Below are 27,485 nucleotides of genomic sequence, written 5' to 3'. Positions count from 1 at the left end.
CTTAAGTTTCCATTCTGGAACGCAGTAAAAAGCACATCCAAGTTTGTTGAAACATATCTCCATACCTCTAACACTGTACAGAAGTTGTATATTCCAGGCTCACTGCACCTTACCAAAACCATGGTAGATTTTCAGAGGTGCGTATGGGTTTCTCTCTCCAAACTACCTGTTACAAAGTTTCTCTCTCCAAACTACCTGTTACAAGTCTTAATTAGCAAATATTGTCTTAATTGACAATAAAGGATACTTTACATCTAGGGCTTTTGTTCAAAATTTACGTTTCAGTTTCAGGTGGTAATTCACACTTGGGTAAAAGATTTGTGCAGTCACATTTCAAATGGCAGACCCTTTCCCCCCCCCCCCCCCCCCCCCCCCCCCCATGAGATATAAAGAAGAAAATGGCAGGTGGGGGTAGTGGGGAAGATGATTCTTTAGCAAGCATGTGGGCATGCAATGTGCCCAACCCACTCCACGTGTAGTGCACAGGACGAGATGAAGTCAGGAAAGGACTTGGGTCACATGATTCTGTACAGTTCAGGCTCATCTATGCAACAATGTCTTTGGCTTTGTGGTTATGTTATATATTTGGACACCAACAGCAGTACCGTCTGCTGTTGGTTCTTCTAAGTGAAGACCGGGCACTTTTGGTATTAAAAAATGAACTGAGTGATTCATACATCTAGTCAGAAGTGGGCCTCTGAAAGCACATGATTTCTTCTTACATTGGCAATTTAATAAGTACTATGATTATTTTACTTCGCGAAGTGAATATTTCAACTTTTCTGGAGGATGGCAGATTTGATTTGATCCTCCACCATGTAACTCACTGTAACCATGGTGGGGGGGGGGGACTGTTTTAATGCCTCTCACCCAGAACTCCAGTCAGGTATTCAAGAGATTAATGTGGTGACTGCCCAGCCTGCAACCCCAAAATTCACATGGAAATGCCTTCCCACAGGCATAAACTGAGGGGATTTGTGGATATTGGTTTGTATCCAAAGCTCGAGCGCAGGTTGCATTGCACCACACCATCCAGAGAAGATGCACCATTAAAATGGGCTCAACAGATTCTTTTCTCAGACTCTGGTCACACATGGTCAAACTAACCAACACCGAGTGAAGAACAGAGTTAAATGGAGATGGCAAATTGCGATCCAGATGCTCAAAATCATCTGACATCTGCTTCTGCAAGCCTGGTGTTTCGGTCTCTGGTTGTCATGGATTTGGAGCTGTGGAAGGAAACTCTGATCAAACAAATCCTTAGATACTCTGACAACAAATGTACCTGTGCTGGGCTGCAGGCCAATATATTTACAAACATTCCTCTCCCACTGTTGATCTCAAAGCTGACCTTCAGCTTCTGATGCCTCTATAATGCAGACAGGTTGTCTGATTGTGACTTCAAATGTTTAATGTACTTTCTGGACCTGAAGTGCTGCAAAGATTCAAAGGTAACAGGTCACCACAGTTTGTGTGCATCAAACCCCTTCAAAGTACTAATCCCTTCAAAGGCAGCTGTGAGAAACCATCTGAAGAAACAACCTAGATTAACCTATAAACGTCTCTGAATTTAGACACTTGCTTTGGAACAGTTAGACCAGAGAGAAATTGGTGCCAAAGGATGAAAGGAAAGTAGACTTGGCTGACTGTTTTCAATTAAAACATTCAAGTATCATGAAAAATAGTAATTTGGAAAAAAATTAAATGGTGTAAATGCATTTCTACTTATCAAAAATATGAATAGCGATGAGGCATTATTTATGTACATCGCAAGCCTTTCATGCTTCTTTGAGCCTGCCATGCCCACGTGATTGAAGACTTTACGCAGATGTTCTGTGCAGACCAGGTTGTGTGCTGCCAGGAATAATCACTCCCCTTTCCTGCCAACAGCTGTTCAACATTACAGAGAAAAACAATACTCAACCTTTCAAAACCCTGCATACATCAGCAATGCACAGAATCTCTAGTTCTCCGAACTCTGAAAAATAAATGAAAGAGCTGGGAATTGGTGGCTTTTCATGTTCTACAGGAAAGAACAGAAAGGAATTTGTTATGAAAGTCGGGACCCTTGTTTTCCTACTTCTTAAGTACTTCATTGTTACTTGTTCAAATTGTGCATCTCCTGAATGTCTAAAATAGCGTAAAGAACATTCTGGTAAATTTCAGAGGGTTTAGAGGCGGAATGAACAGGTGCGAGATAAGCAAAATGACTCAAGCTTAAAGGTGGTGAAACATGGACATCTTTCATTGTCCAGCTCAATGCTCAATCCCAGCTTCTGACGTGTGGATACTGTTTTAACTCACTGGAGAAAATGGTGGTCAATTTGTGAGCAGTAATGTCACACAAATAACAATGTGATAGTGGCCTGATAATGTAGATTGTTGGGAAATATTGGCCAGATATCATGGGTACCTCCTTGCGCTTATCTGAAATAGTGCTCTGAAATTTTATCTACATCCATTTGAGAAAGCATTTTTAATAACTCATCCAAAAGATACCACCATCATAAGTGCAGTGCCCCTTGTTGAGTCACCCTATTTTTGCTCAATTCTCTGGAGTTGGACTTAAATCCAAAAATGCAAGATACTACTGATTAAGCAAATCAGTAGTATGTGAGAATGTGGAGGTAGAAGACTAAATGAAAATTTAAAAAAAAAATCAGGTGCTGCAAATCTGATATAAAAGCAGAACTCTCAGCATGTCAGACAGCATCTGTGGAAAGAGAAATATATTTAATGTTTCAGCTCAACCTGCTGAGTGTTTCAGGCATTTTCTGTTTTTATTATAGATAGATTATTAAGCCTCAAATAATCAAAGATGCCCTTGCATGTCTTGAGGGGATTTTGGAAGTTGGGGAGGCAAGTCTTATAGGAGAGAGGGTAGAATAAGCATTGTGCAGTATGAGGGGGAGGGGGGGAGGAAGTAGAACAATTACTGAAGGAAGCAGGCCAAGGAGAGTGCAGTCATATCAAGAATGATTGGAATCAAAACATTGGACCAAGCTAGGGACATAGCTTCACAGTGACAAGGAAAGCTGCTCATGCTTTCGCCCACTATCATGTGAAAACACATTTAACACCTTACTGAAGACAAACTATGAAAAAATATACTTTCACCTCTCAATTGAGAACTGTTATCAGTTTCAAAATTTGTACTCTTGCATTCCTCTGGCATAATAATTTCTAATGTTCATGACAAGTATTTAACACAAAATTAGCACACTCCCAGTCTGCACCTCTACCACATTTTCCACTTTGCTCCCATTTTGGTGAAAATTACTTCACAACATGCTGGATAGCACAGAACGTATTTAAAGTCTCCTGCCAATATCTGCAAAACCAGCTGCTTTTTCTTAAAGGCACCGTAATTGCATTAGATTTATGCAACAGTCTTGCGTCATATATATGTATATATAGGTATATACACATACATATATTAAACCAAATAGCATCTCATAAATAAAAAAATAAAAGTATAAAGAGGCATAAATTACATCAGCAAAGAGAAAGTTAAAAAATAAGTTCAGTACAAAATACATTCAAGAAAGTGCATCTTCACAGAGCTGATAGCAGTTGATAGCCGTCTTGTTCAGAAAATGGGAGAGAGATCTCTGTCCATTTGTTTTACAACTCATGGTTCCAGTGATGGGCAATATCTCTGGTACAATCATTCTGGGTATATATGAGACTGGAAGGCCACAAATAATGGGCTGGCTATTCTTATGTCAGGATAGGGATGGTGGGGCCAGTTTTCAAAGAATTGGCTTGAAGTCACTGTTGTCTCTCTGAATTCACAGACAAATTTTTGAAATGTGATCGATTGATGATGTTGAGCAATAAGTTTGATGATTAAATGAAGATTTCGAAGCACATGTTGGCCAGTGGATATTTAGATCTGGGACTCTTTCTAAAAATATATCAATACTATGCAAGAATTTTCCTGAAGCTCGATGCTCAGTTCACACAAGAAAGTTTGGCAACAGCAGGGGCTTTCATTTCAATAATATGACTGCTATTTGATCATAGTGTACAGGGGGTTCATATCAGTGGTAAAGTCCTGATGAACATTCCTTTAATTAATGAAAATAAAACTGCAATGTGCATAGATTCTCATTCAAAAAACAATGTGGATAGGTGGTCAGACTTGGGTGGAACAAGGTCCGTTTCATGACATGGTTGCCACACCAAAGAGAGAAAGCTTAAAACTCATGGCTTCCACTTCCATCCATTATGACATTTTGCTAAAATCAACTGGATAAAGAATAGTGTTTTTGATGAGATTGTCAATGGCATCAAGTCAGCCTCAGTTGGGCATGCCAGGAATAGAGGGCAGACACCCATTCAAACCCCAATAGCTATGTGGAGAATGGTGCTTGCCATTATTTAACACCGTTGTACACGTGCTGCAAGTATGGTCTTTCAGTACTTTCCAGCAGACCTGCAGGATTATAACAGTGTTGGCTAAAAGTATTGGTGGAGGTTATAACACCACAGAAGACCACAAGCACATCTGGGAGGAGAAAACTGTTGCGGACTGTTGCTTATGTGTCAAGAGATAGGGTGGGAATCTTCAAAATAAAACGGAAACACTGATTGCACCAAGCTAAATTACCCATCACTACAGATACCAAAGAATCACCAAAACCCTGTCAGTTACACAGCAATGTTGTAACTGAATTACATAGAGGCAATACTTAGTGAGGTTACTGCTCTGCTGCTGCATGGAGTCATTCAACAATCTCAATTTCTAAAATTAATTTCAGTGTCATTACTTTGTTGAACTGAAGGATTCACTGGCAGATCAAAAAAGTAAGAATCGCAATAAATTATTTCTTTTTACAGAGTAACCAGAAGGCACAGGGTTAAAATGGGGGAATTAATACATTTCTTTCCGTTGTGGAAGATTGGCACCTTTAACGTGTGCAAAAAATGAACTGCCCCTCTCACTCACAACATGAAGACCCACAACATTGGTAAAAGCACAATGGATTCGACAATTGTTGAATTCTACAGGCTCCAACTAGTTATTAGACATGTAACCACAGTATGGTTTAACTTGATCTAAATCTCATCAGATCAAGGAGGACATTCAAGGTTGGGCAAAATAGAATCAAAATAATCATACTTTGGTATACATGTTATGTATGTACATGTATGTGAACGCATGTGGGGTGTGTGTGTGTGCGCATGTGCGTGATGCCTCACACATACACAAACACACAGCACAGAATATATCACCTCTGTTAGAAGCATGAATTAGACAAATATAGCTGTGAAACTCTATAGGTCAAAGCCCCTTTCGAAAACCTAAAGTACACCTCCTGGTGGAAGGCTTTGTCTACATGGAATAATTCTAGATGAAGATAGGTGGACGGAGAGTAAAAAAGGCAGTTTTGTAAGATACTCTAGTTCAATATATTCCGCGGAGAGGTTGTGTAACTTCCATTATGGACAAAGATCTAGCATACTTTTCACCAGTCATAATCTCTAGCTCCGCATTTGTTATACCACAAATTTTAATTGAGCTGCTTCAACGCTCCTTCCAAATGCTACACCCCATCCGGCCGGCCCTTCTCCGATGGAACGTAGTGCCGAGATGTGATTCTCTGCTGAACAGCCCATCAGTGGTGTCCACAGATGCATCGAGAACCCCACAGATGTCCAGTTACTCTTCACACTCACACTATACCCCTGGACTAAACTGTTATCCTGGGTATAGGCACTCTCATTACTGAGTATAGTGACTGAATAAAGCATGAGGCATAATAACCAAAAGATAGTTTTTCCAAAAGTAAATCCCAGCTCCACACCAACGACCTCCATTAGTGAATGATCTGCACAAATGGGTTTCTGAACAGCTCCTCTGCTGATGGTCTTTGCTTGGCGTCCACAAATATTTTCTTCAGGAAGTCCTTGCAGTGATCTGAAATGTGTGGAGGCAGCTGGGGATTTGTCGGCTGAGTTGCAATTTTGAAAATGGCAGCCATTGCTTCATATTCTGCCCATGGAGGTTTCTCTGTTAGCATCTCCACCACTGTACACCCCAGGCTCCTGAAGAGATAAACACATTGGCAAACTGTTAGAATCCCAGACTTCACAATGGAGCCAGTATTAACTTAAAGGGGAAAAAAAATAAAGAAATAAAGTCCAGTCCTGTACATTAATTTAGATGCAAGTGAACACACCTAATGAAAATTTTAGCATTTTAACTACCCTTCCCATATTGCAGTTTCGGTCCTGGGCCTGCTCCATTGCCAGAGTGCAGCCACATGCATAATGGAAGAACAGCACCTCATATTCTACTTGGGTAACTTACAACCCAACATTGAACCTGCTGTCCCCCTCACTCCCTCTCCTGAACCCTGGCTGACCTTGCACTGATTTCTCCACTCCCCCTCCATTCCTTAATCCACCTTCACAATTCACAACTATTTGATCCTCAAGCTTCACAATTCATAACTTGATCCTTTTGTCTCACATCATTTTTTGTCTCTGACCTTTTTCCCCAACAATCTGTCCATTAAAAATCTCCTTAACCTGTGTTTACCTAAGAGCAGCCGTGCTTTTTTCTGCCCCTCTACTCTTGCAGCTCACTTCCCCCTACCCTGCAAGTCGGAAGAAGGGCCCCAACATGAAATGTTATCTATCCATGTCCCCCAGAGATGCTGTCTGACCCAGTGAGTTACTCCAGCATTTTGTATCTTTCTTTGGTAAACCAACATCTGCAGTTTCTTGTTATTGTATACCCAGTTAAAAGCCTTGCAGCTTCAGAAAATTATCTTATTTTCACTACGTTTTTAACCAGGCACGTTAGCCTGCATCTAACTGAATGCGTAGGGCTGGTCTGGTGTACTGGAACATTGAGCTGCTGTTCTCTATCATGGAAAATTCCTCCGAATAATGCAGCAAAAACACCATGTCAAATGTCATTTGGAATAACAAACTCACTTGGCATTGCATTCCCTTCATTGCCACATTTCCTTATTTTCTTTACTGTGCTCCCAGACTGTAGCCTGTGAAATAGGAAAATTCCACCCTATAAATAGCCAGCTCACCACTTAGCCCTGACTCGTTGCCAGATCCAAATCTCCTGATGAAAATCTACCAATCCACCAAGGCATTACACAAGGAATAAGATCAAAACAAGCCAACCTAATGTAGAGACCATTCACTTTGTGAAATCACACAGACTACATTGGATCTTGGGGACGCGGGTCTTTTCTGCCGCCCTTCTACATTCTATAAGTGTGGCGTAATGAAGGGCCACACAAGGCAGGCTAAAGCATTTTGTAGACACCAGTCTCCCTCCTTCAATAATAATAATAATAATAGATAATAATCAAAGATCAAGTCATGTTCACGTCATTCTCTTGCTCAAAGAACCCATAAAAAGTTCAAAAGTCCATGTGAAAGAATGGACCTTGTCAGAATTCATGTTATAATATTCAGCAAACATCTGCTGTGTGTTGAAGTTAGAATGGGGTGGATTCTTGTGTCCAGCATCACATGGTCATTTGTAGCAAATTTACAAAAGGAGTGTTATGAAATAGCATCAATTGCCCAATAGATATTCTGGCTATCAAGGTACATTAAAAGCCTCCTGCAAGCAGTCACACTGAATATGTATAAAGCTACCATTAATCACTGATCTAACTAAAAGCAGGACCTTCCCATTAATTAAATAACCTGTAACACGAGACAATGATTTAAGTGGAATGCAACTTAACGCCCCATTATTCACTATACTATTGAATCACTTTAATAAAAGCCATCAAAACTAAGCTCAGTATATCTGACTTTAATAATTCAAAATAATTCAGAGAAGGGGGGATATTTGGTTTTTGTATTTGTTTCATGCCATTTACATTCTCAGGGTGCTCCAAAGAGATCTAGTCAAATGTGCCACTATTGGAATTGTGGTAACAGTTGTAAAACAAGTAAAAGAAAGTGGCTGATTTGGGCACAACTGAACTAAAAAGGCTGCTTAAAAGGAAATTTCATAAAAAAGACAATTTGTTTGACTGGAAAATATGTTGGCCAGAAGACTAGTAAAACTCTGGGAAAAGTGACATGAAATCCTTTGCAACCATATTCGACAGGCATAGGTTGGCATGGTTTAACATCTCAGCAGTACATCTTTAAAAGAGCACTGGAACATCAGGTTTGCTCAGCTGGTCATTTCTCCAGGGTGGAGCCTGAAGCTACAATAACGTACCAACACATTATTAGCACGACCGTGGAGGAAATGCAGTGAAATGGGACTAATCATGCAATTTGATTCTATGATTCCAGGCAAAATTCCAATCACCAAATCACAACTATTGTGGCACATTTCATTCAAATTGTCCAAATATCCTGAAGCAATATCACAGTAGTTTCAAATAATATTCAATATATATTCTGATTTAAAGTCAATACATTATTGATTCAGGTGTGTTTTAAAAAAAAATCCCAATTAAAGAATTACATGGAACATAAACATAAAAACAGTCTCCCACATCCATCATGCTCATCTCTACTCTGCCTCAGATTGTCATAGGTGGAAACAGGGCCATCGGCCCAACTTATCTATGTCGGCCAAGTTGTTATTAGAAACATAGAAACATAGAAATTAGGTGCAGGAGTAGGCCATTCGGCCCTTCGAGCCTGCACCGCCATTCAATATGATCATGGCTGATCATCCAACTTATTCTGGGCTAGTGTCATTTGCCCGCATTTGGTCCATATCCCTTTAAATCTTTCCTATCCATACAAATGTCCAAATATCTTTTGAAAGTTGTAATAGTATCAGCTTCTATGGCTTCCTCTGGCAGCTCGTTCCAGATACAGAATACCGTCTGAGTGAGAAATTTGCCCGATTTCCCTTTCAAACCTCTCACTTTAAGCCTGTGCCCTCGAGTTTTAGAATCCTTTGGGGGAAAAAAGGCTGACTATTCACTTTATCTGCGCCCCTCGTAATTGTGTATACTTTTGATATTGTTGCTAAGTTTATAGAGCTTGATGATAGTAATAGTTCAGCTCAAGAACATTAAGGATTTAAGTCTCCCCAGAAATTTGAACACAAAGGCTGGAATTTTACTGGGAAGAACGAGCAAGTGTACGCTCTCCTTCAGCTCTCCTTCAGTAAAATATTCCATCCCACTAGCATGACGAGGAGCCGGGGTCAACCTGTTCAATATTTATCTCTTAGCTAATCCACATCATTAAAACAGATTACCTGGTTAGCATCAGGGGCTTTGCTGCACATTGGCTGCTGTGTTTCCTACTTTACAGAAGTAACTGCATTCTAAAAATATTTCCCATTGGCTGTGCAATGCTTCAAATCATAAAATGAAACAGAAATAGCTAAAAAGCTGCAGATTAGGTGGAGAGAGAAACAATGTTTCAGGTGTGGGACCCTTCATCAGAACTGGGAAAGAGAAAAACAAGTTAGCTTAGATAGTGGAGAAGATGGGGGAAGTTCTTCAGACCTGCAAGTTCTACTGAAATTAAAATTGATGTCCTGTTAACTAAAGCAAATGCTTTTCTGCATAATATTTACAATGATCCATTGTACCACACTCATTGCATGCACGATCGATAGGAGTTTTACATTACAAATCCAAACAACCATGCCGTTATTTGATTGCAGTAACATGAGGTTCCTCAGGGTGCTGCTCTAACACTGGGAAGTACAAGGTCATGTTGATCAGGACAGCTTGAGGAGCTAAATATCCAATCTTCTTCCATAAGCCTTTGGACCTCGCAGTCGGTCACCAAAATGGTAATTCATGTGAACCAAGAAATCGTGCAGCGGCTGAACATTCAAGTGCTTCATTCAATCACAATCAGGAAAGCATCCTCCTTGAAATCTGGTCTAACTTAGACGTCTTCCCAACGAGGGTGTTTGTTGATGGCTGTTAATAGTTGACCCTATTTTGTCTCATTCTCTAGGCCATCGGAGGTTTGGCTTGAATCAAGCAAGGGCTACTCCAGAAAATGGGATTAGTTTGGGTATATAATTGTCACATGTACTGAAGTAGAGTGAAAAACTTTGTTTTGCATGTGATCCAATCAGATCAGATGATACTATACAAAAAGACAATCAAGATCAACTCAAAGGAAAATATAATAAAGTGCAGGTTATAGTTCTTTGCATTGTAGCAAAAACTAGAAACAGTGCTAGATTTACTGGTTAAAAAAAAAAGAAATTTAAAAGAGTAAAAGAGTTGTATTGGATGATAGTAGGTCCTCTGGGACCAACAAGCAGAGTTGCCATGCTGTGGCGCCAAATGAGCTGAATCTCCTGCTTGCAATAAGGAGAGCTGATGGAGAAACTCAGCAGGTCAGACAGCATCAGTGGAGGAAAACTGCAGTCTCTTGTGCCTGAATCTTCTGATTACCCGACCAGCAGATATTTAATTGTTGGTATTTACCATTTTACATAAATACACAGACAATAGGTGAAGGAGTACGCCATTCGGCCCTTCGAGCCAGCACCGTCATTCAATGTGATCATGGCTGATCATCCACAATCAGTACTCCGTTCCTGCCTTCTCCCCATATCCCTTGATTCCGCTAGCCCTGTCTAATTCTTTTGAATGCATCCAGTGAATTGGTCTCCACTGCTTTCCAAGGCAGAGAATTCCACAAATTCACAACTCTCAGGGTGAATTTTTTTTTCCTCATCTTAGTTCTAAATGGCCAACCCCTTATTCTTGAACTGTGGCAGTTGGTTCTGGACTCCCCCAACATCGGGAACTTGTTTCCTGCATCAGCGTGTCCCTTAATAATTTTATATGTTTTTATAAGATCCCCTCTCAACCTTCTAAATTCCAGTGAATACAAGCCCAGTCGCTCAATCCCGGGAATTAACCTCGTGAACCGACGATGCACTCCCTCAATAGCAAGAATGTCCTTCCTCAAATTAGGGGACCAAAGCTGCACACAATACTCCAGGTGAGGACTCACCAGGGCCCTGCACAACTACAGAAGGACCTCTTTGCTCCTATACTCAACTCCTCTCGTTATGAAGGCAAACATGCCATTAGCTTTCTTCACTGCCTGCTGTACTTGCATGCTTACTTTCAGTGACTGATGTACAAGGACACCCAGGTCACGCTGTACTTCCCCTTTTCCTAACCTGACACCATTCAAATAATAATCTGCCTTCCTGTTCTTGCCACCAAAGTGGATAACCTCACATTTATCCACATTATACTGCATCTGCCATGAATTCTGACTCACCCAACATTCCCAAGTCACCCTGTATCCTCATAGCATCCTCCTCACAGTTCACACTGCCACCCAGCTTTGTGTCATCTGCAAATTTGCTAATGTTACTTTTAATTCCTTCATCCAAATCATTAATGTATATTGTAAATAGCTGCGGTCCCAGCACTGAGCCTTGCGGTACCCCACTAGTCACTGCCTGCCATTCTGAAAGGGACCCGTTAATCCCTACTCTTTGTTTCCTGTCTGCCAACCAATTTTCTATCCATGTCAATACCCTACTCCCAATACCATGTGCTCTAATTTTGCCCACTAATCTCCTGTGTGGGACTTTATCAAATGCTTTTTGAAACTCCAGGTACACTACATCCACTGGCTCTCCCTTGTCCATTTTACAGGTCACATCCTTAAAAAAATTCCAGAAGATTAGTCAAGCATGATTTCCCCTTCGTAAATCCGATTCAGATTCAGATTCAATTTTAATTGTCATTGTCAGTGTACAGTACAGAGACAACGAAATGCATTAACAGAGGTGGGTGAAGTGTCTTGCCCAAGGACACAACGACAGTATGCACTCCAAGCGGGATTCGAACTGGCTACCTCCGGTTGCCAACCGAACACTTAGCCCATTGCGCCATCTGTCGTTCATGCTGACTTGGATCGATCCTGTTACTGCTATTCAAATGCGCCACTAATACATCTTTAATAATTGACTCCAGCATCTTCCCCACCGCTGATGTCAGGCTATAATTCCATGGGCAGATTTAAGCGTACTGCTTCCTCTCCCTCCTTCCTTAAATAGTGGGATAACATTAGCTACCCTCCAATCTCCAGAAACTGCTCCAGAATCTATAGAACATTGGAAAATGATCACCAATGCGTCCATGATATCTAGAGCCACCTTCTCGAGTACCCTGGGATGCAGACCATCAGGCCCTGTGGATTTATCAGCCTTCAGTCCCATCAGTCTACCCAACACAATTTCCTGACATGTGAATTTTTCTTCAGTTTCTTCTTTTTTCTGGTTTTCTTCACTAAGGAAGACAGAACCATAGTACCTGTTCAACTCGTCTGCCATTTCTTTGTTCCCCATAATAAATTCACCTGTTTCTGTCTTCAAGGGACCCACACGTGGAAAATAGTCAGCTCGCCAAAACCGTTCAGCCAGAAGTCTAGTTCCAATAAGCTGCTCACCAGCCAACAGTGTCCCTCAATATACCACAAAGGGTTTATGCTCTGGACTGTGCATGGGCAGGTGGCTTCCACTATCAGTGACCTAGACTCCATTAAGATTTTTTAAGCGTACTTGGATCGATGTGCGACAAGAGACAACAGAGGGCGTGGTGAAGCACCCTCTACACCAGGATAAGGGAACGGAAGCATGAGGGGTCATTTAAATCTGAAGGGGGGGAAGGAATACTTGAGCTCATGGTGGAGAGGGGGAGGGGGAGGGGGATGTGTTTTGAGACTAACACAGGTGCAATGTTATTCTTTAAATGTACTCTTCCTTGTGGATGACTACAATGATATTTCTCAGCTATGTTCATCTTGGGGCCGGGGGTTAGTTATGAGGACAAATTCCTCGGTGTACCTCCACACTAAACTAAACTGAATTCTATATTTCAGTCTAAAAGCAACTGATCTGAATATTGTCAACCAAATAATAACTAAAGAATTGTGAATGTTGCAATTGTTTATTTCATATTCACTAGGCTGGGCATGAATTGTGTGAAGCTTGCAAGCCATTAATTAAATGAAACAAGGTGTGCTCATGTCCCCAGATCAGCCACAATTTTTCATCATAGCCAAGAAAGACATCTTGGTGGTCTTGTTTTTAAAGATTTTAGATGATTGTTAGATGATACAGGGAAGACAGGATTACATGAATTCACAGCCTGAAAGCATTTCAGAGAGTGGCTTGGGCAGAGTGGTGTTGGATTAAATGTTTCTGCAGTGTAAAACTGATAAGTCTCAAATCCACATCTACTCACCAAACATCGGCTTTCCTTCCATAGCCTTCGCCACTGATAACTTCTGGGCTCATCCAGTACGGCGTCCCAGTGACTGAGCGAATCCCTGTCCCCGACATGCATATTGTCTGTAGTCGTTTGCTTGCTCCAAAGTCACCCAGTTTTACATTCCCTGCAGAGTCTCGCAGAATGTTGGCTCCTGAAAGCAGATCGGAAAGATTTATAACATTCAAAATGTCACAAATGGAGAGAAAACTGAAGAGATAGAGTTATGACTTCGATAAAGACACTCGGGCCTACACAATGCACTGATGTAGCTGTGCTGTGGTATCAGTTACCCATCTCACCTTTTCACAGCAAGAGTGAAAGCGAAAGGAACTGCACAGAATCCCAGCGGTCATGGTACTTCAAACATGTATCCAAGCACTCTTCAAATGTGATGAAGACATTAGCCTCAGTCACTTTTTCAGGCAGTAAGCTCCAGATCCCGACCATCCACTAGCTGATAAGCTATCAATGCTCCTTTAACCCTCCACCGATTACTTTAAATCTATGTTCCGGACTTTAGCCTCCTCGACTAAGGTGAAGTCCTTCCTTTTTACTCTCCCTCAGCCCACCAATTAATTCTTCCCTCTAATCCAAAGAAAATCTCAGACTTTTCAAAACCCAAACCCAACAGAAACCTAAAACCTTTCTCATAACTACAGTCTTCCACAGCTGGCAATATCTTCATGTTCACTACGCAATCATATCTTTCCTGCAATGTTGTGTTCAGACCACAATCTAACTGGTATAGTGCACAGTTCTAGCATGACCTGCCTGCATTCCTCTCAGTCTTGATGCACCTGTACAAATGCATTACCTCTCGCTTCTCCGAATCAAACTCAAGTTGTCACTTTTCTTGTAAACTAACCAAATCATCTGTGATGTCCAGTCTAAAGCTTTCCTCTTTTCTGTCAATCACAAGGCTAACTTTTGTATCAGACACAACCTTCTTTATCATACTCCTACAGTGAAGCCAAAATCATTCAAATGTATTACAAAGTCCAAAAGCCTTCCAGTTACATAAACACCCTAAACCATTAACTTTTGCTTCCTGTCACTGAGCTGATTCTCCTTTGAATTTCAGAGAGTTTTTACTCTTTTGATTGGGCTGTTAAGGGGCTGTCCCACTTGGGCGACCTAACTGGCGACTTAAAAAGAGTTTGGGAGAGTTTGAAAAAATTTCACGTAGAAGACCTCCTTGTTGAAGACTAGCTACGACTAACTTCGGGAAAATTGGAGAGTAAAGACGACCTCCTTCGACCTCCCTTTGACTATGATGAAGACTATCTATGACTACCTTTGACTAACCTCGATTACCTACGACTAACACGACGACCTACTACAACTAAACCTACGAGTAAAAAAAAAGTATAGATTTTTTCCATGGCGACCTTTTTTTACTCGCCGGGCATTTTTCAACATGTTGAAAAATACGCCGCGACCTAGCTGAGGCCTCGAGTACACGGGGACTACTCTCAAGCATGAAGGAGAATTACAAAGACCTCCTAGGACCTCATGTCGACCATGCTATGAGTATGAGTCGAGGGCAAACTCGCCAGAACTCGTGGATTAGGTCGCCCAAGTGGGACAACCCCTTTACGCAGGACCTAGTCAAAGGTCATGTAGATTACATCAAATGTATTGCTTCATTATCCTTTCAAAATAATAATCAATTTAGTCGGGCAGAAAATCCCTCCTGATCACCCGATTAATCTGTATTTTTCTAAATGGCGGTTTACACTGTTCCTCAGAACTGATTCCAATAATTTGCCAATCACTTAAGTCAAACCTAACTGATCTGTAAACGCGAGTCCACTCCTTTACAGTTTATGAAGGATCTATGGATGCCAGTTATGTTTTGCCCTCATGCATGTTCTTTACGTGAACTTTGAAAAAGCAGTGGGCTTGTACGTTGGTTAAGATGAACAACTGCAGTATGGCTGGGTCATTAGCAGTAATTCTGTGTGATGCATGGCCTTGTATTCTTCAGTCAGCAATACTGTTACACGACCCCTTCTTCCTCTGTACTTCACAGGTCAAATATTCTCTGTGTACGTATCTTTCAATCTCTCATTGTTGACGGTTGATGCATTAGTCAAGGCTTCCATGGCAGGAAATGCACAATATCTTGGAGTTTAGCCTGTTTCCCAAAGCCATTCTGCACAGCTATGCGACACCGCTGGACTCCTAATTCCAATTAACCATGGTCTACATAAATAATGTTTCAATATACCTGCCTATCTCCTTCCAAGTTTGTTGCCAAATTGAAAACATTTATCTCTCCATTCAATTCAGTTTGAACCTGGATACTTATTTTGAAGAAGGGTTTCGGCTGAAACGTTGCCTATTTCCTTTGCTCCATACATGCTGCTGCACCCGCTGAGTTTCTCCAGCTTTATTGTGTACCTTCGATTTTCCAGCATCTGCAGTTCCTTCTTAAATACTTATTTTGTTGTTTTATCTTAAAATAAAGCCTCCCTCTTACTCTCTACCCCTTCTCAAGATCTTCTTTCTGAACACCAAATGGACACAATGTTTTCAGTCAGCCCTACAGAAGCTTAAACACAGGAAAAATATTTGTTTGCTTAAGTAGAGATTAAGACTGGCTTCCTGCTCCAGACTTCTAGGCTGATTATCAGAAAGGCAGGGCGAGTAGGGCACACTTCTCTTCCCCCTTCCAGACCTCGAAGCCAACAAAGGGCTCAGATGTCAGTCACGACCTCTGCCATTGCAAGATTTTCCTGCTTCAGTTTCCTGCTACTTTGGCCACGTAGCCACATTACCCAGTCCTTACACTATCTCCATTTCCCCATCTTATTCATGTTGCATATTCTTCACCAACTGACATGTTCTGCACATGCTTTCCTCTCCGACATCTCCAAATGTGGATGTCTGGAGTGCAGTTGATCAATGGTTTTCAAAGGTTCAGCTGACTTGCTCTGTAGCTCACAAAATTTAATAATTTAGCAATCTAAACAATAAATCCAATTAAATATCACTAAAGGCGATGTGTTATATTCATATATTAAGCAAGTCCTTTTGACTGCATTACTGATCTTCAAATTGTTTTCTTCTGAAGGTGCTGATATTTTGAACAAACATTCTACTGATGTGAGTGAGCTATCCGGTCACGTCACTCAGCAAATCCCTTTGCTTTCTTCCTGCTTTCAGCCACTCTTCCAAATGTAACGGGGCACAGGGGTTGATGTAATTCCCCTCCAACAATTATCCACTGGTTGCTCAAGGCACCAGGCGGTGGAGGGCTCTACCCGAGACGGCTGCCTGCCCCTTTCCCAGGGTTACGTCCGTGCCCGGGCGAGGTTAGAAAGGGAATACGCCCTGTCCACGGGCACCCTGAGGGAGTTCCGGGACCGCTGGGCTACGCAGGGTGTTGAATGTATCCTCAATAAGGATTGTAACATAGTTGTATTGTAGTTTATTATGGATATATGTTTGTATTGTATTATGGTGGTGGGTTCTGGCTTGTTTTATTGTAGTGTAAATATTATATTTTTAAGAATTTAATACATTTTTTGATTAAAAAACAAAACAAAAAAACAATTATCCACTTCCGCTCCACCCATAACACTGTGCTTCCCAACGTGCCATCACCCCCTTCCAACTCACTCCCGTCACTGCAACGACCCAACTGGTCTTGTGGTCACCAATCTACTGACTGGTCTGCCAGGTAGGACGCTTGAGTCGCTGTTAAGAAAATGGCCAATGTGTTGTGGCTTCTAACACAACTACAAGTTTCAGCCTAGAGCCAATGACCAAAATGGTCATTGGTGCTGAGCTCTTCCGCCACACTATTATGCCACAAGCAGCACGAGAAGCTCTAGGCATGCGCTTTTAAAATACACTCTAGAGAACTTCATCAATGCATAGTAGACACAACATGCAGGAGTAACAGTGGAACAGGCAGCATCTCTGGACATAAGGTATTGCTGACGTTTAGGGTCGAGATCCTTCTTTAGACTGAGCGTCGGGGAGAGGGAGTTACAGAGATAAGGAAGTGTAAGAGATCAAAAGAGATGCAGATCAAGGAAAATGTAGAATAAGCCATTGTTAGTTAGGAGAAGGTGACAACAAAGCAGACAGAGATACAATGTAATTAGAGGGACAGTCGGACTGGTGGAAGAACTGGGAAGGGGGAGGGATAAAGAGAGAGAAAGCAAGGGTCACTTGAAGTTAGAGAAGTCAATATTCATACTGCTGGGGCGTAAGATGCCCAAGCTAAATATGAGGTGCTGTTCCCTAAATTTGCGCTGGACCTCACTCTGACAATGGAGGAAACCCAGGACAGAAAGGTCCTCACAACTCCAAGTTTGCGGATGACAAAAAGCTGGCTGGCAGTGGGAGCTGCGAGGAGGATGCTATCAGGGTGCAAGGTGACTTGGATAGGTTGCGTGAGTGAGCAGATGCATGGCAGATGCAGTATAATAATGTGGATAAATGTGAGGTTATCCACTTTGGTGGCAAGAACAGGAAGGCTGATTATTATCTGAATGGTGTCAGATTAGGAAAAGGGGAGGTGCAACGAGACCTGGGCGTGCTTGTACATCAGTCACTGAAAGTAAGCATGCAGGTACAGCAGGCAGTGAGGAAAGCTAATGGCATGTTAGCCTTCATTATGAGAGGTTTTGAGTTTTAGGAACAAGGTGGTCCTACTGTAATTGTACAGGGCCCTGGTGAGACCGCACCTGGAGTACTGTGTGCAATTTTGGTCTCCTAATTTGAGGAAGGACATTATTGCTATTGAGGGAGTGCAGCGTAGGTTCACCAGGTTAATTCCTGGGACGGCGGGACTGACATATGATGAAAGAATGGATCGACTGGGCTTGTATTCACTGGAATTTAGGATAAGGGATCTGATAGAAACATAAAATTCTTAAAGGATTGGACAGGCTAGTTGCTTATCATCTAATCATCTAAAATCAGTGCCCCGTATTTGCATTTTCCGCATATCACTTGATTCCTTTAGCCCTAAGAACTAAATCTAACTCTTGAAAACATCCAGTGAATTGACCTCCTCTGCCTTCTGTGACAGAGAATTCCACAGATTCACAACTCTCTTGATGAAAGTCTTTACTCATCTCAATCCTAAATGTCTGACACTTATTCTTAAACTGTGACCCCTGGTTCTGGACTCCCCCAACATCGGGAACATTTTTCCTGCATCAAGGGTCGAATGGCCTACTCATGCACCTATTTTTCTATGTTTTGACCTTATTTTCTCTGACATGCCCATTCTCTGACTGCAGCATTATCATGAGGAGAGACTGAATAGGCATGAGCTCTTGTCTAATCTAATCAAGATTAATATAATTATTAGAAGCTTCGACAGGGTGAAAAGGAAGTACTTTGATCCCTTGGTAGTGAGGTCTATAACTGGAGGGCATAGATTTTTGTTAATTGGTAATAAAATTGGTATGAGGACAGAACATTTCTATTCTACGGTGACTATGAGTGCTGCTTTAAAGCATGATGGAGGTAAAAGCATTTAGAATATTTAAACAATTCCTGCATGAACACTGAAGAGTCAAACTGAAAGACAGATCAAGGAAGTGGGATGAACTTAAATAGTTGTATTTTATCCGGCATGGGCACTATGGGCCAAGTGACCCATTTGCATGCCAAGATTTCACATGACCATAATATGAGTGCTCATCCTTCAATATATAAACCGTTACAGCAATCGGTGACTAGAAGTTCAACAGGAAGTGACGAGCAACATTGCAGTTTAATCCAGCCACCGCCATAGATACTCACAAAGAAAGCTTTCTATACCTTTAAATCCCCAAATTACGATAAGATGATGGAATTGGATTAATTTAACCAGTCCTTGAATTAATTCTGTAAATGCAAGGTGGTTGAAATGACAAGATCTGGGAAATTTCAGATCTCTATTGACCCAAATGGCATTCTTATTGAACACATTCTATCCAGAATACAATCAAACAATTATATTTTTTTAATTCTTCCTATAAACCACGCTTGGTAAACAATCTAGGTCACAGCAACTCACAGAAGAGCACTTACAAACAATTAAGTAATTCCCTTCTGGCTCCAAGCCAGATTACAAACAAAAGAAAATAGAAATCCAAAACATTTTTTGGAAACATTTAATAGTTTCTTGTTTGCGTATGACTATATACCAAACAATTAAGCTGATCGTTCTCAATTGATTTTTGTAATTTAATTTGGTAATACAATTAGATTTTGTATAATTTCAATGCAATGCCAATTATCTGACCGTGACCCGAGGCACAAGTTGTTCAATAGTAATGGCTAAAACTAACCTTGCGACCATTGGAAAGTAAGACTAAGCGCTACCAAACCAGACTACTGCTCACGGCTTCAAAACCCATAGGTTAATGTAGACTCGAGAGTTTAGCAGTTATATAATCAAATATTTAATTCTTACGTTGGACACGAATAGGTTAAAAACTTCATGTTAAATAGCAAAGAGCAAAATAAAATATGTTGTCCGACGTGGCAAAGCACTGAACTTTCATTCATAACCGTTCTCTTGGTGATTAATGCACTGCCTTTTGGATATCATACGGAATAGTAGAATTAGGCCATTCGGCCCATCGTCTACTCTGCCAATCAATCATGACTGATCTATCTCTCCCTCCTCAACCCATTCTCCTGCCTTATCCCTATAACCTCTGACACCTGTACTGATCAACAATCTATCTATCTATCTCTGCCGTAAAAATATCCACTGACTTAGCCTCCAATGCAAGCTCAATGAAGACAATGTGGATGAGGGAGCAGGACTACTTACCACACCAGTTTATAAGAAATGAAATGTTGTTGACAGTGTAATATAACCAGTTTGTTTGTGCTCATTGATAGGTCAAATGATTTACAGTAAAGAGCAATTAGAAAACGAATTCTAAGCAAAACTCACCAAACTATGCAAGGTTTTAAAAAATAACAATATTCACGTAGCAAGTGGCATAATACACTGATATAATGTAGTGTGTGCCTTGCACTAACATTCCATGTCAGAGTGAGAATTTGATTTCAATTTAACAAATGAGAACCAAAATTAAATGCCAGTAGTGGCTCCAGTCCCATTTAAACATGGCAGGTTTTTAAACTCCCCAATAACTGGTTATGCCATTCAGATTCATCAAACAGTGACAGACACAGCAGGGTGAAGCATGGAATGGTTTCTGACATTTGAAGAGGATCTGACCCAACTTCTGATCTTCCCTCCAAATTTTCCCTTTCCCCACCCCTCCTCCTTGGTTATGCTTTTAATCCACCATTGCTATGTCAGTTTGATTTTATAAAATGTTTTTGGTATATTTTTCTGAAACAATGTGTCATGAACCAACAAGGGAACAGTTTATTATAGACCTCACTCATCTCTGCAATGGTTAATTAGTGAACACATAATATGGACCCTCTAAGGAAATGTGGTCATAACATTACAGAATACTAAACTAATAATGGGTTATAGAATGGGTTTCTGTAGCACAGGGGGGAAAAGGCAACTTTAAAATGTTTGCATGAAACTAAGGGCAATGATCAACATTATGAGTGAGCGTATAATGCTGTAAATCCAAAACAAAAACAACATTTTGGAAAAACTGATCAGGTTAGGCAGTAAACGTCAAAAGGGAAACAGAGTTAATATTTCAGGTTAACGGCACTTTGCGACAACTGTGAAGGAAAGAAAACAAGTGTGTTTAGTATGAAGGGAATATTTCTGAAAAGTTGAGGCCAAGTTGATAATGGTGATGGAAATATCTGGTTAAAAGATACATAAGAGCGTATGAGAGAGAAACCCTTAGTTTCCTCAGCGGACCTACTCTCATCATTTGGTCCCGACATACTAAAAATACCTTGGGGTTCTTCGTAATCCTGTCTGCTAGTGATATTTCATGTCTCCTCTTTGTCCTCCTAATTTTGTTTTCAGTACATTCTCAAGGAACTTCCCCGTTTTCAATTGTCTGTAGCTGTCATAGCTTTCTATTTTTTTCCCCCTTCTTCAAACTCTCAAAAACTCTTGTCATCCAGGGTTCCCTAATCTTACCCAGAAAATCTATAATAGAATCAGCCTCATGATAAAGGGCTGGTCATTTAGAAATAGATAAAGATTCTTGATTAGTAAGGGTGTCAGAGGTTATGGGGAGCAGGCAGGAGAATTGGGTTAGGAGGGATAGATAGATCAGCCATGATTGAATGGCGGAGTAGACTCGATGGGCCAAATGGCCTAATGCAACTTATCACATGATCTTATGAAGTGAGAACATTTTCCAGCTCAGAGCACTACGAATGTTTAGTCATTACATTCATTAAATACTAACAATTATATACTTCTGGACACTAAGAGAACCATTGGGTGTGAAAGTGGATGAGATACAGGATACGAGATGATTACTGGATCAGCTTGCAACCTCTAGGGGCTACTAGGCCACTTCTTTGCTTCTTCGATGTTCTTATAGTTAAAGGAATCAATCCAACATCACATGCTCAGGATAATGAGGTATAGCAATAAATTCCTGCTTCATCAGTACGAGAAAAACCTCTGGGCGCCACACTCACCTTTTATATCCCGATGTACAATCATGTTGCTGTGAAGGTAGGACACTCCCTCCAGAATCTGCCTGGTGTATTTCCGGGTCACATTCTCAGTTAGTGCTCCATACGCTTTCAATTGGTCCTTCACTGAACCCTAGAGAAAACAGTAATCATTTTTTTTTTTTTTTTAGATTCAGGAAGATTGTTTCAAACTTATTATGGAATATAGGAACAACAGTTGTACACCTAGATTTTCAGAAAGACTTTGATAAGGTGCCACATGGGAGGCTGCTAAGGATAATGAGAGCCCATGGTATCAAAGGGCAGATACTTGCATGGATATCAGGTTGGCTGGATGGCAGAAGGCAAAGAGTGGCAATAAAGGGGATTTTTTCTGGTTGGCTGCCAGTAACTAGCAGAGTTCCGCAGGGTTCGGTGCTGGGGTCGCTGCTCATGTTGTACTTTAATTATTTGGATGAAGGTATTGAAGGCTTTGTGGTCAAGTTCGCGGATGATAAAAAAATAAAAATAGGTGGAAGGGCAGGTAGTGTAGAGAAAGCAGGGTCTCTGCAGATAGACTTGGATAGGTTGGAAGATTGGGCAGATAAGTTGTAGATGGAATATAGTGTAGCAAAGTGTAGACCACTCGCCCTGTCTCTTGAGCGGCGCTGAGCTGCTTTGTGTAAACAGGGCTTTATATCCTCCGTATTTTCGATCTTTCATTATTCTAGGTAAGGAAATACTGTTATAAATATTAATTAGTTGCGTTTATTTTGCCTTTCTACAAAGCTGCGATGTTTTTCTTGTTTTTATTGGTTCATGCCTCCGTGAGTGAGCGAGATCGTGAAAGTAAATGACACATATTTTTTTTTCTTGAGTGGGGAGAACGGAAGTAAATGTATTTCTATAACTTTCAATAGACTTTAAGGAGTTATTTGTACTGATTTAAATTGTTCTTTTTTTCTACACTTGCATTTGGCAGCACAGGCTTCCTCATGGCTGCTGCAGCTACAGCAAGAGCTGCAAGCTCAGCTTTCCTTCCCGTTTTTTTTAACCCTCTCTCCTCTAAAAAAATCTTCAAAGCATCGACTTTCCATGACATAAAACCTTCCAGCTTCATATCTTGGTACTTTGAATTAGCCAAGACAAATAGAAGCTTAAAAAAAGACCAACAAAAAAACAAACAAAAAAAAAAAAAGACCAAAAATATACTAACTGTATCTATAGTGCTGAGATCTATTTACCGTTATAGCTTATGAACATTGACAAATCCCATGATTCCTTGCGTTTTTCGGAATACCGAACTCGCCTATAACTCTCACTTTACTTATTCCACACATCTCAATAGACTTTCACTGACATATCTCTAGCTTAGGGTTAAATCTTGCAGAATAACCAGGTGCTTTGTTGAGAAACTGAATAAAACATGCCCAAAATCAGTTTATGTCAACAGAAAACCACAGAAATTCAAAGTTTTCATTGCGTCACTTTTGACTGGATCCCAAAGGTAAATTACTATACATTAACATTCTGCACCAGCCATTCCTCAACAATAAATTCATCCATGCAAAGACACAGAGATAATACAGAGATAATAGACCTTGTTCAATTAAACAAGTACAATTACTGACATCATAAATATGCAACCCACTACAAATAAAAGACAAGGATATAACAAAACTCTGACAGTTTAAGCAGAATCAAGCTAGAAGCCAAAGTGGAATAGCAAGGCGTCAAGTATAGAATTACTATAGCCATTATGGAATCATGTGTGCACTATATACACAAGGAGATTTAACCTGTGTAATATCTCAGTAAAACACTCTTCCTGTCTGCTGAATCTACTACAAGTTTGTACACAGTATCCTGTCATGTGACATGCAATTACATGACAGAACTTGGCAGTCATAGTGGCACCAGCACTGGGACATACAAGCGCTGTAGTACAAAGCCAAAGCTGCAATTAGGGCTGGAATTCACTAACCTTCCAACAAGTAGATAATAAACTTTAGAGAACTTAAAGCAGCATTTTACCTTCAAGATTTATAAGAGACGTGTAAACTAATGATAGATACAAAATGCTGGAGTATCTCAGCGGGACAGGCAGCATATCTGGAGAGAAGAAATGGGTGACATTTCGGGTCAGATACCCTTCCTTGTTTCGCTGTGAAGAAAACTTTTACAATCTCTCAGCATGTGAAATGAAGGGGGGGGGGAGATAGCTACTGAGTGGTCTGCATTAAATACCTCTTGCAATTTGGATGTTTTTAAAGCGTGTCACCACCTCATAATAACCCAATTTCAACATTGCCGAGGAGGGGCATATACAGATAGCAAGGAATAAATTGGAAGGTTTGGCGATTTAAACTTCTGTAGAATATACATCATTAGTTTACGTGTGTAGGAAGGAACTGCAGATGCTGGTTTAAACCAAAGATAAACACAAAATGCTGGAGTAACTCATTGGGAAAAGCAGCATCTCTGGAGAGAAGGAATGGGTAACGTTTCAGGTCGAGACCCTTCTTCAGTCGAAAGAATAAAAAGTTATTCCAGCTTTTTGTGTCTTTCTAAGGATAATTAAGTAACTCTTTGGTGTAGCTTGTGTACACGTTCCTACAAGATCAACAAATAAATTACCAGCCTATTTAAAAGTTTGCAGTAGATTAAAAAAAAGCACGGATGTTATCAGCATTTTACTACCAGACAGCAGATAAACATCAAAGCTAATCCAGCAGCTACTTCTCCAGTTAAAGGACCTTAAAGGACCTTCTACTCAACCAATGCACTACAAAATTAATTTCTCCGAAAGGCAGAGATATTGAAAGTGACTTAAAGTGGCAACCATTTTGATTAATCAGTTGAGTGCTTCAAGTTTCTTGGTATAAATCTGACAAACTATCTGTTGTGGATCAATCACAATGAAACAACAGCCAAGGCAGCTCTAACGCCTCTACTTCCTCCGGAGACCGAGGAAAATCGGCATGTCTCCAAAGACTCTCACAAACTTTTACAGAGGCAACATTGAAAGCTTACTGCCAGGTTGTATTACAGCTCATCACAAGACCGCAAGAGATTGCAGAGAGTAGTGGATGTAGTCCCGTTCGTGACGCAGACCAGACTCTCCACCATTACAGGGCTCTCGCTTAACCTTTTCTCTCTGTTGTCAGCCGGGCAATTGGCAGCTTTTTAGGTTGCCAAATGACAGTTTTTCATTGTACTAACTGGGACGTCAGAGAATAAAACACTCTTGACTTACGTTGCTAATGTGTGGGATAGAACTACAGTACGGGTGATCGGCGGTCGGCGTGGACTCGGTGGGCCGAAGGGCCTGTTTCCACACTGTATCTTTAAATTAAACTAAAATCACGAAAACCAGAGGAAATCTAAAGGGTCTCTACCCGAAACACCACCCAATTTCTTCTATCCAGAGATGCTGGCTGCTCCATGGAGTTCCCTCGCACAATTAAAGCATGGAATAGTCTTCACCCAACCAGACGCAATTAAATTCAAAGTAGGTCTTTTTTGCTTAAGAACCCTTTTTTGCTTAAGTCCAAGTCAAGAGTCAAGATAGTTTTATTGTCATGTGTCCCAGATAGGACAATGAAATTATTACTTGCTGCAGCACAACAGAATGTCTAAACTTAATACAGAACACAAGATAAAAGTTCAGAGTGTTTATATACCATAGACCATATATATATATACACATATATATATACACACACACAATAATTGTGCAGAGTTTGGTGATGGACCCTCCACCAACTCCAGTTTAAATTCAATTTAGAATATTTTTGAAGGACCAGGAAACCAGCAGCAAGAGTTACTCCAGGGAGTCACTCCAGCTCCAGGGCGTGATTCTGTGTTGGTTTTCAGCGGTCGCGGCAAGGCGGCGACCGGACAGCAATGGCGGCCAGGTCTTCCACAATGCAAAGGGAGGGTGAAAGTGCCTGGCGCTGACCAGTTGCCGTGGCAGTGCGCACAAGCAGGGTGGCCGATGATGTGCTGGCCGTGGTTGTTGCATGTGCAAGGCGGCCGGGAATGCCGGCGGATGAGGAACGGCCGGCGAGTGGAGAACGGAGAGCGGAGACATGGCGGCCCAAACGCAGACACGGATGGTGGGCGAACACGGAGAGTGACAGAGAGATAGAGAGATAGAGAGAGAGAGAGAGAGAGAGAGAGAGAGAGAGATAGAGAACAGAGAGAGAGAGAGAGGGGGGCCCGCTCATAGTTGAACGGCAGGTGTTGCTTGCCAAGCTGGGCAAAATAACTCAACTTTTAGGTTTTACAGCGGGATGTTTGGTGGCCAATGGCACCCGGGCAATCGTTAATTTCGAGCCCTGATCAATACTTCATGCTGCCTCTGGAAAGTAGCCGACACAATCAAACACGTTTCTCACCCTACTCATTCCTCCTTCTCCCTGCTCCTGCCGGGCAGAAGGTTGAAAGCATGATTCACCAGACTCAAACAGCTTCTTCTTTTATCTGGATTTTGAATGGTTCTTCCATAAGCGAGGGGGTAGTTTCATTCTCCGCTACCTAATTGTGGATTTTGTCTCTGGAACTGTTGTAGAACTAACTATATTCTGCACTCTATCTTTCCGTTCGCTCTGCCTATTGTACGCGAGTCAGACTTGAATATATTTATGTATAGTATTGTCAGATTTGATTGGATAGTATACAAAATAAAGCTTTTCACTGTACCTTGGTACATGTGACAAAAATAAACCTAACCTAACTTAACCAATCATCAGAAATGAGACCAGAATTTTCCCTTTAACCTATTCATTATCTTAAAATAGAGATGGGAAAAAGTTGGAAAGATTTTTGGGTTGGCCATTTGGCACAGTTGCTCGAGTCCTGGGACAAATTCTGTCATAGGAGACGTAATGCCCAACCGCAACAGAACAAGAGATTGAGACGATTTCTCCACTTAAATTCTCATTTCCCCTTTTTCATGAATATCTACAGTCTTATTTTGCAAAGCAGCAATTCAGTCTTACTCATTTCCCAAACGTTTTTTCTCCCCATGAAAACAAACACATGCCCACTTGTTTCCCTGAAACCTGTGTGATTAGGAGCTCATAATAAGACGTAGCAATGTGCAACCGATGTCTCTGTTTATCATCATAGCAATTATTGTGAAATGAAAAATATATTGAGAGTTTTTGGCGTATTCCAGTTTAATCTGAACTTCTGTCAGGAAGGTTCCACAATGATATTCTGTTTAGCTGTTTGGTTGGCAAGATAGAAAGGGCCATTCATGGACATGTAGCTGGAAGAACAACATCAAGTGCCAATTTCAAAAATTTACTAAAGGCTAGAAAAGATCAGATCCGAGCCAAGACTTGAAAATTCTTTAATGATAAAGATATCATTATATAACTTGACACATAGAACTACTTCTATGACAAAGTTTTCAAAATCTGTGGTTAGGTCACTTAACTTCACAAGGACTTGGAGCAGTTAGGCTACCAAATTATGTTTAGAAAGAAATCAGTGCTACAGAATAAGCGAGTTCGTAATTCCGACTGCACATGACCAGGTCAAAGGTCACTCTGGATAAACATTGCTGGAAGCAGTGGAGCGGTGTACATGTTTCATCCGTTTTTTCCAGCTGTGATTTTTCTAGGGATTAATTTGTTGTATTTATTGTTCCTTTGTTAAAACCCAAGATTATTTTGTCATTTTTATTGCTTTATGGTTCGGTGAGTGAGC

The 27,485-nt window shown here is 40.9% G+C and overlaps 1 protein-coding gene across 1 annotated transcript in view; it reads right to left on the bottom strand.

Moving 5' to 3' along the window:
* Positions 1–359: 359 nt before the first annotated feature.
* Positions 360–27,485, bottom strand: part of map3k3 (mitogen-activated protein kinase kinase kinase 3) — a 100,891-nt gene continuing 73,765 nt past the window's right edge. Inside the window, exons 15-17 of the mRNA XM_055657091.1 lie at positions 21,792–21,921; positions 13,203–13,380; positions 360–6,051 (exon numbers count right to left, since the gene is read on the bottom strand). Coding sequence (XP_055513066.1) covers positions 5,823–6,051; positions 13,203–13,380; positions 21,792–21,921 — 537 coding nt within the window. The 3' untranslated portion in view covers positions 360–5,822. The remainder of the gene's footprint in view (positions 6,052–13,202; positions 13,381–21,791; positions 21,922–27,485) is intronic.

This window comes from Leucoraja erinacea, chromosome 27, assembly GCF_028641065.1.
Source record: "Leucoraja erinacea ecotype New England chromosome 27, Leri_hhj_1, whole genome shotgun sequence".
NCBI lineage: Eukaryota > Metazoa > Chordata > Chondrichthyes > Rajiformes > Rajidae > Leucoraja > Leucoraja erinaceus.
This window is presented reverse-complemented; position numbering and strand designations above follow the sequence as displayed.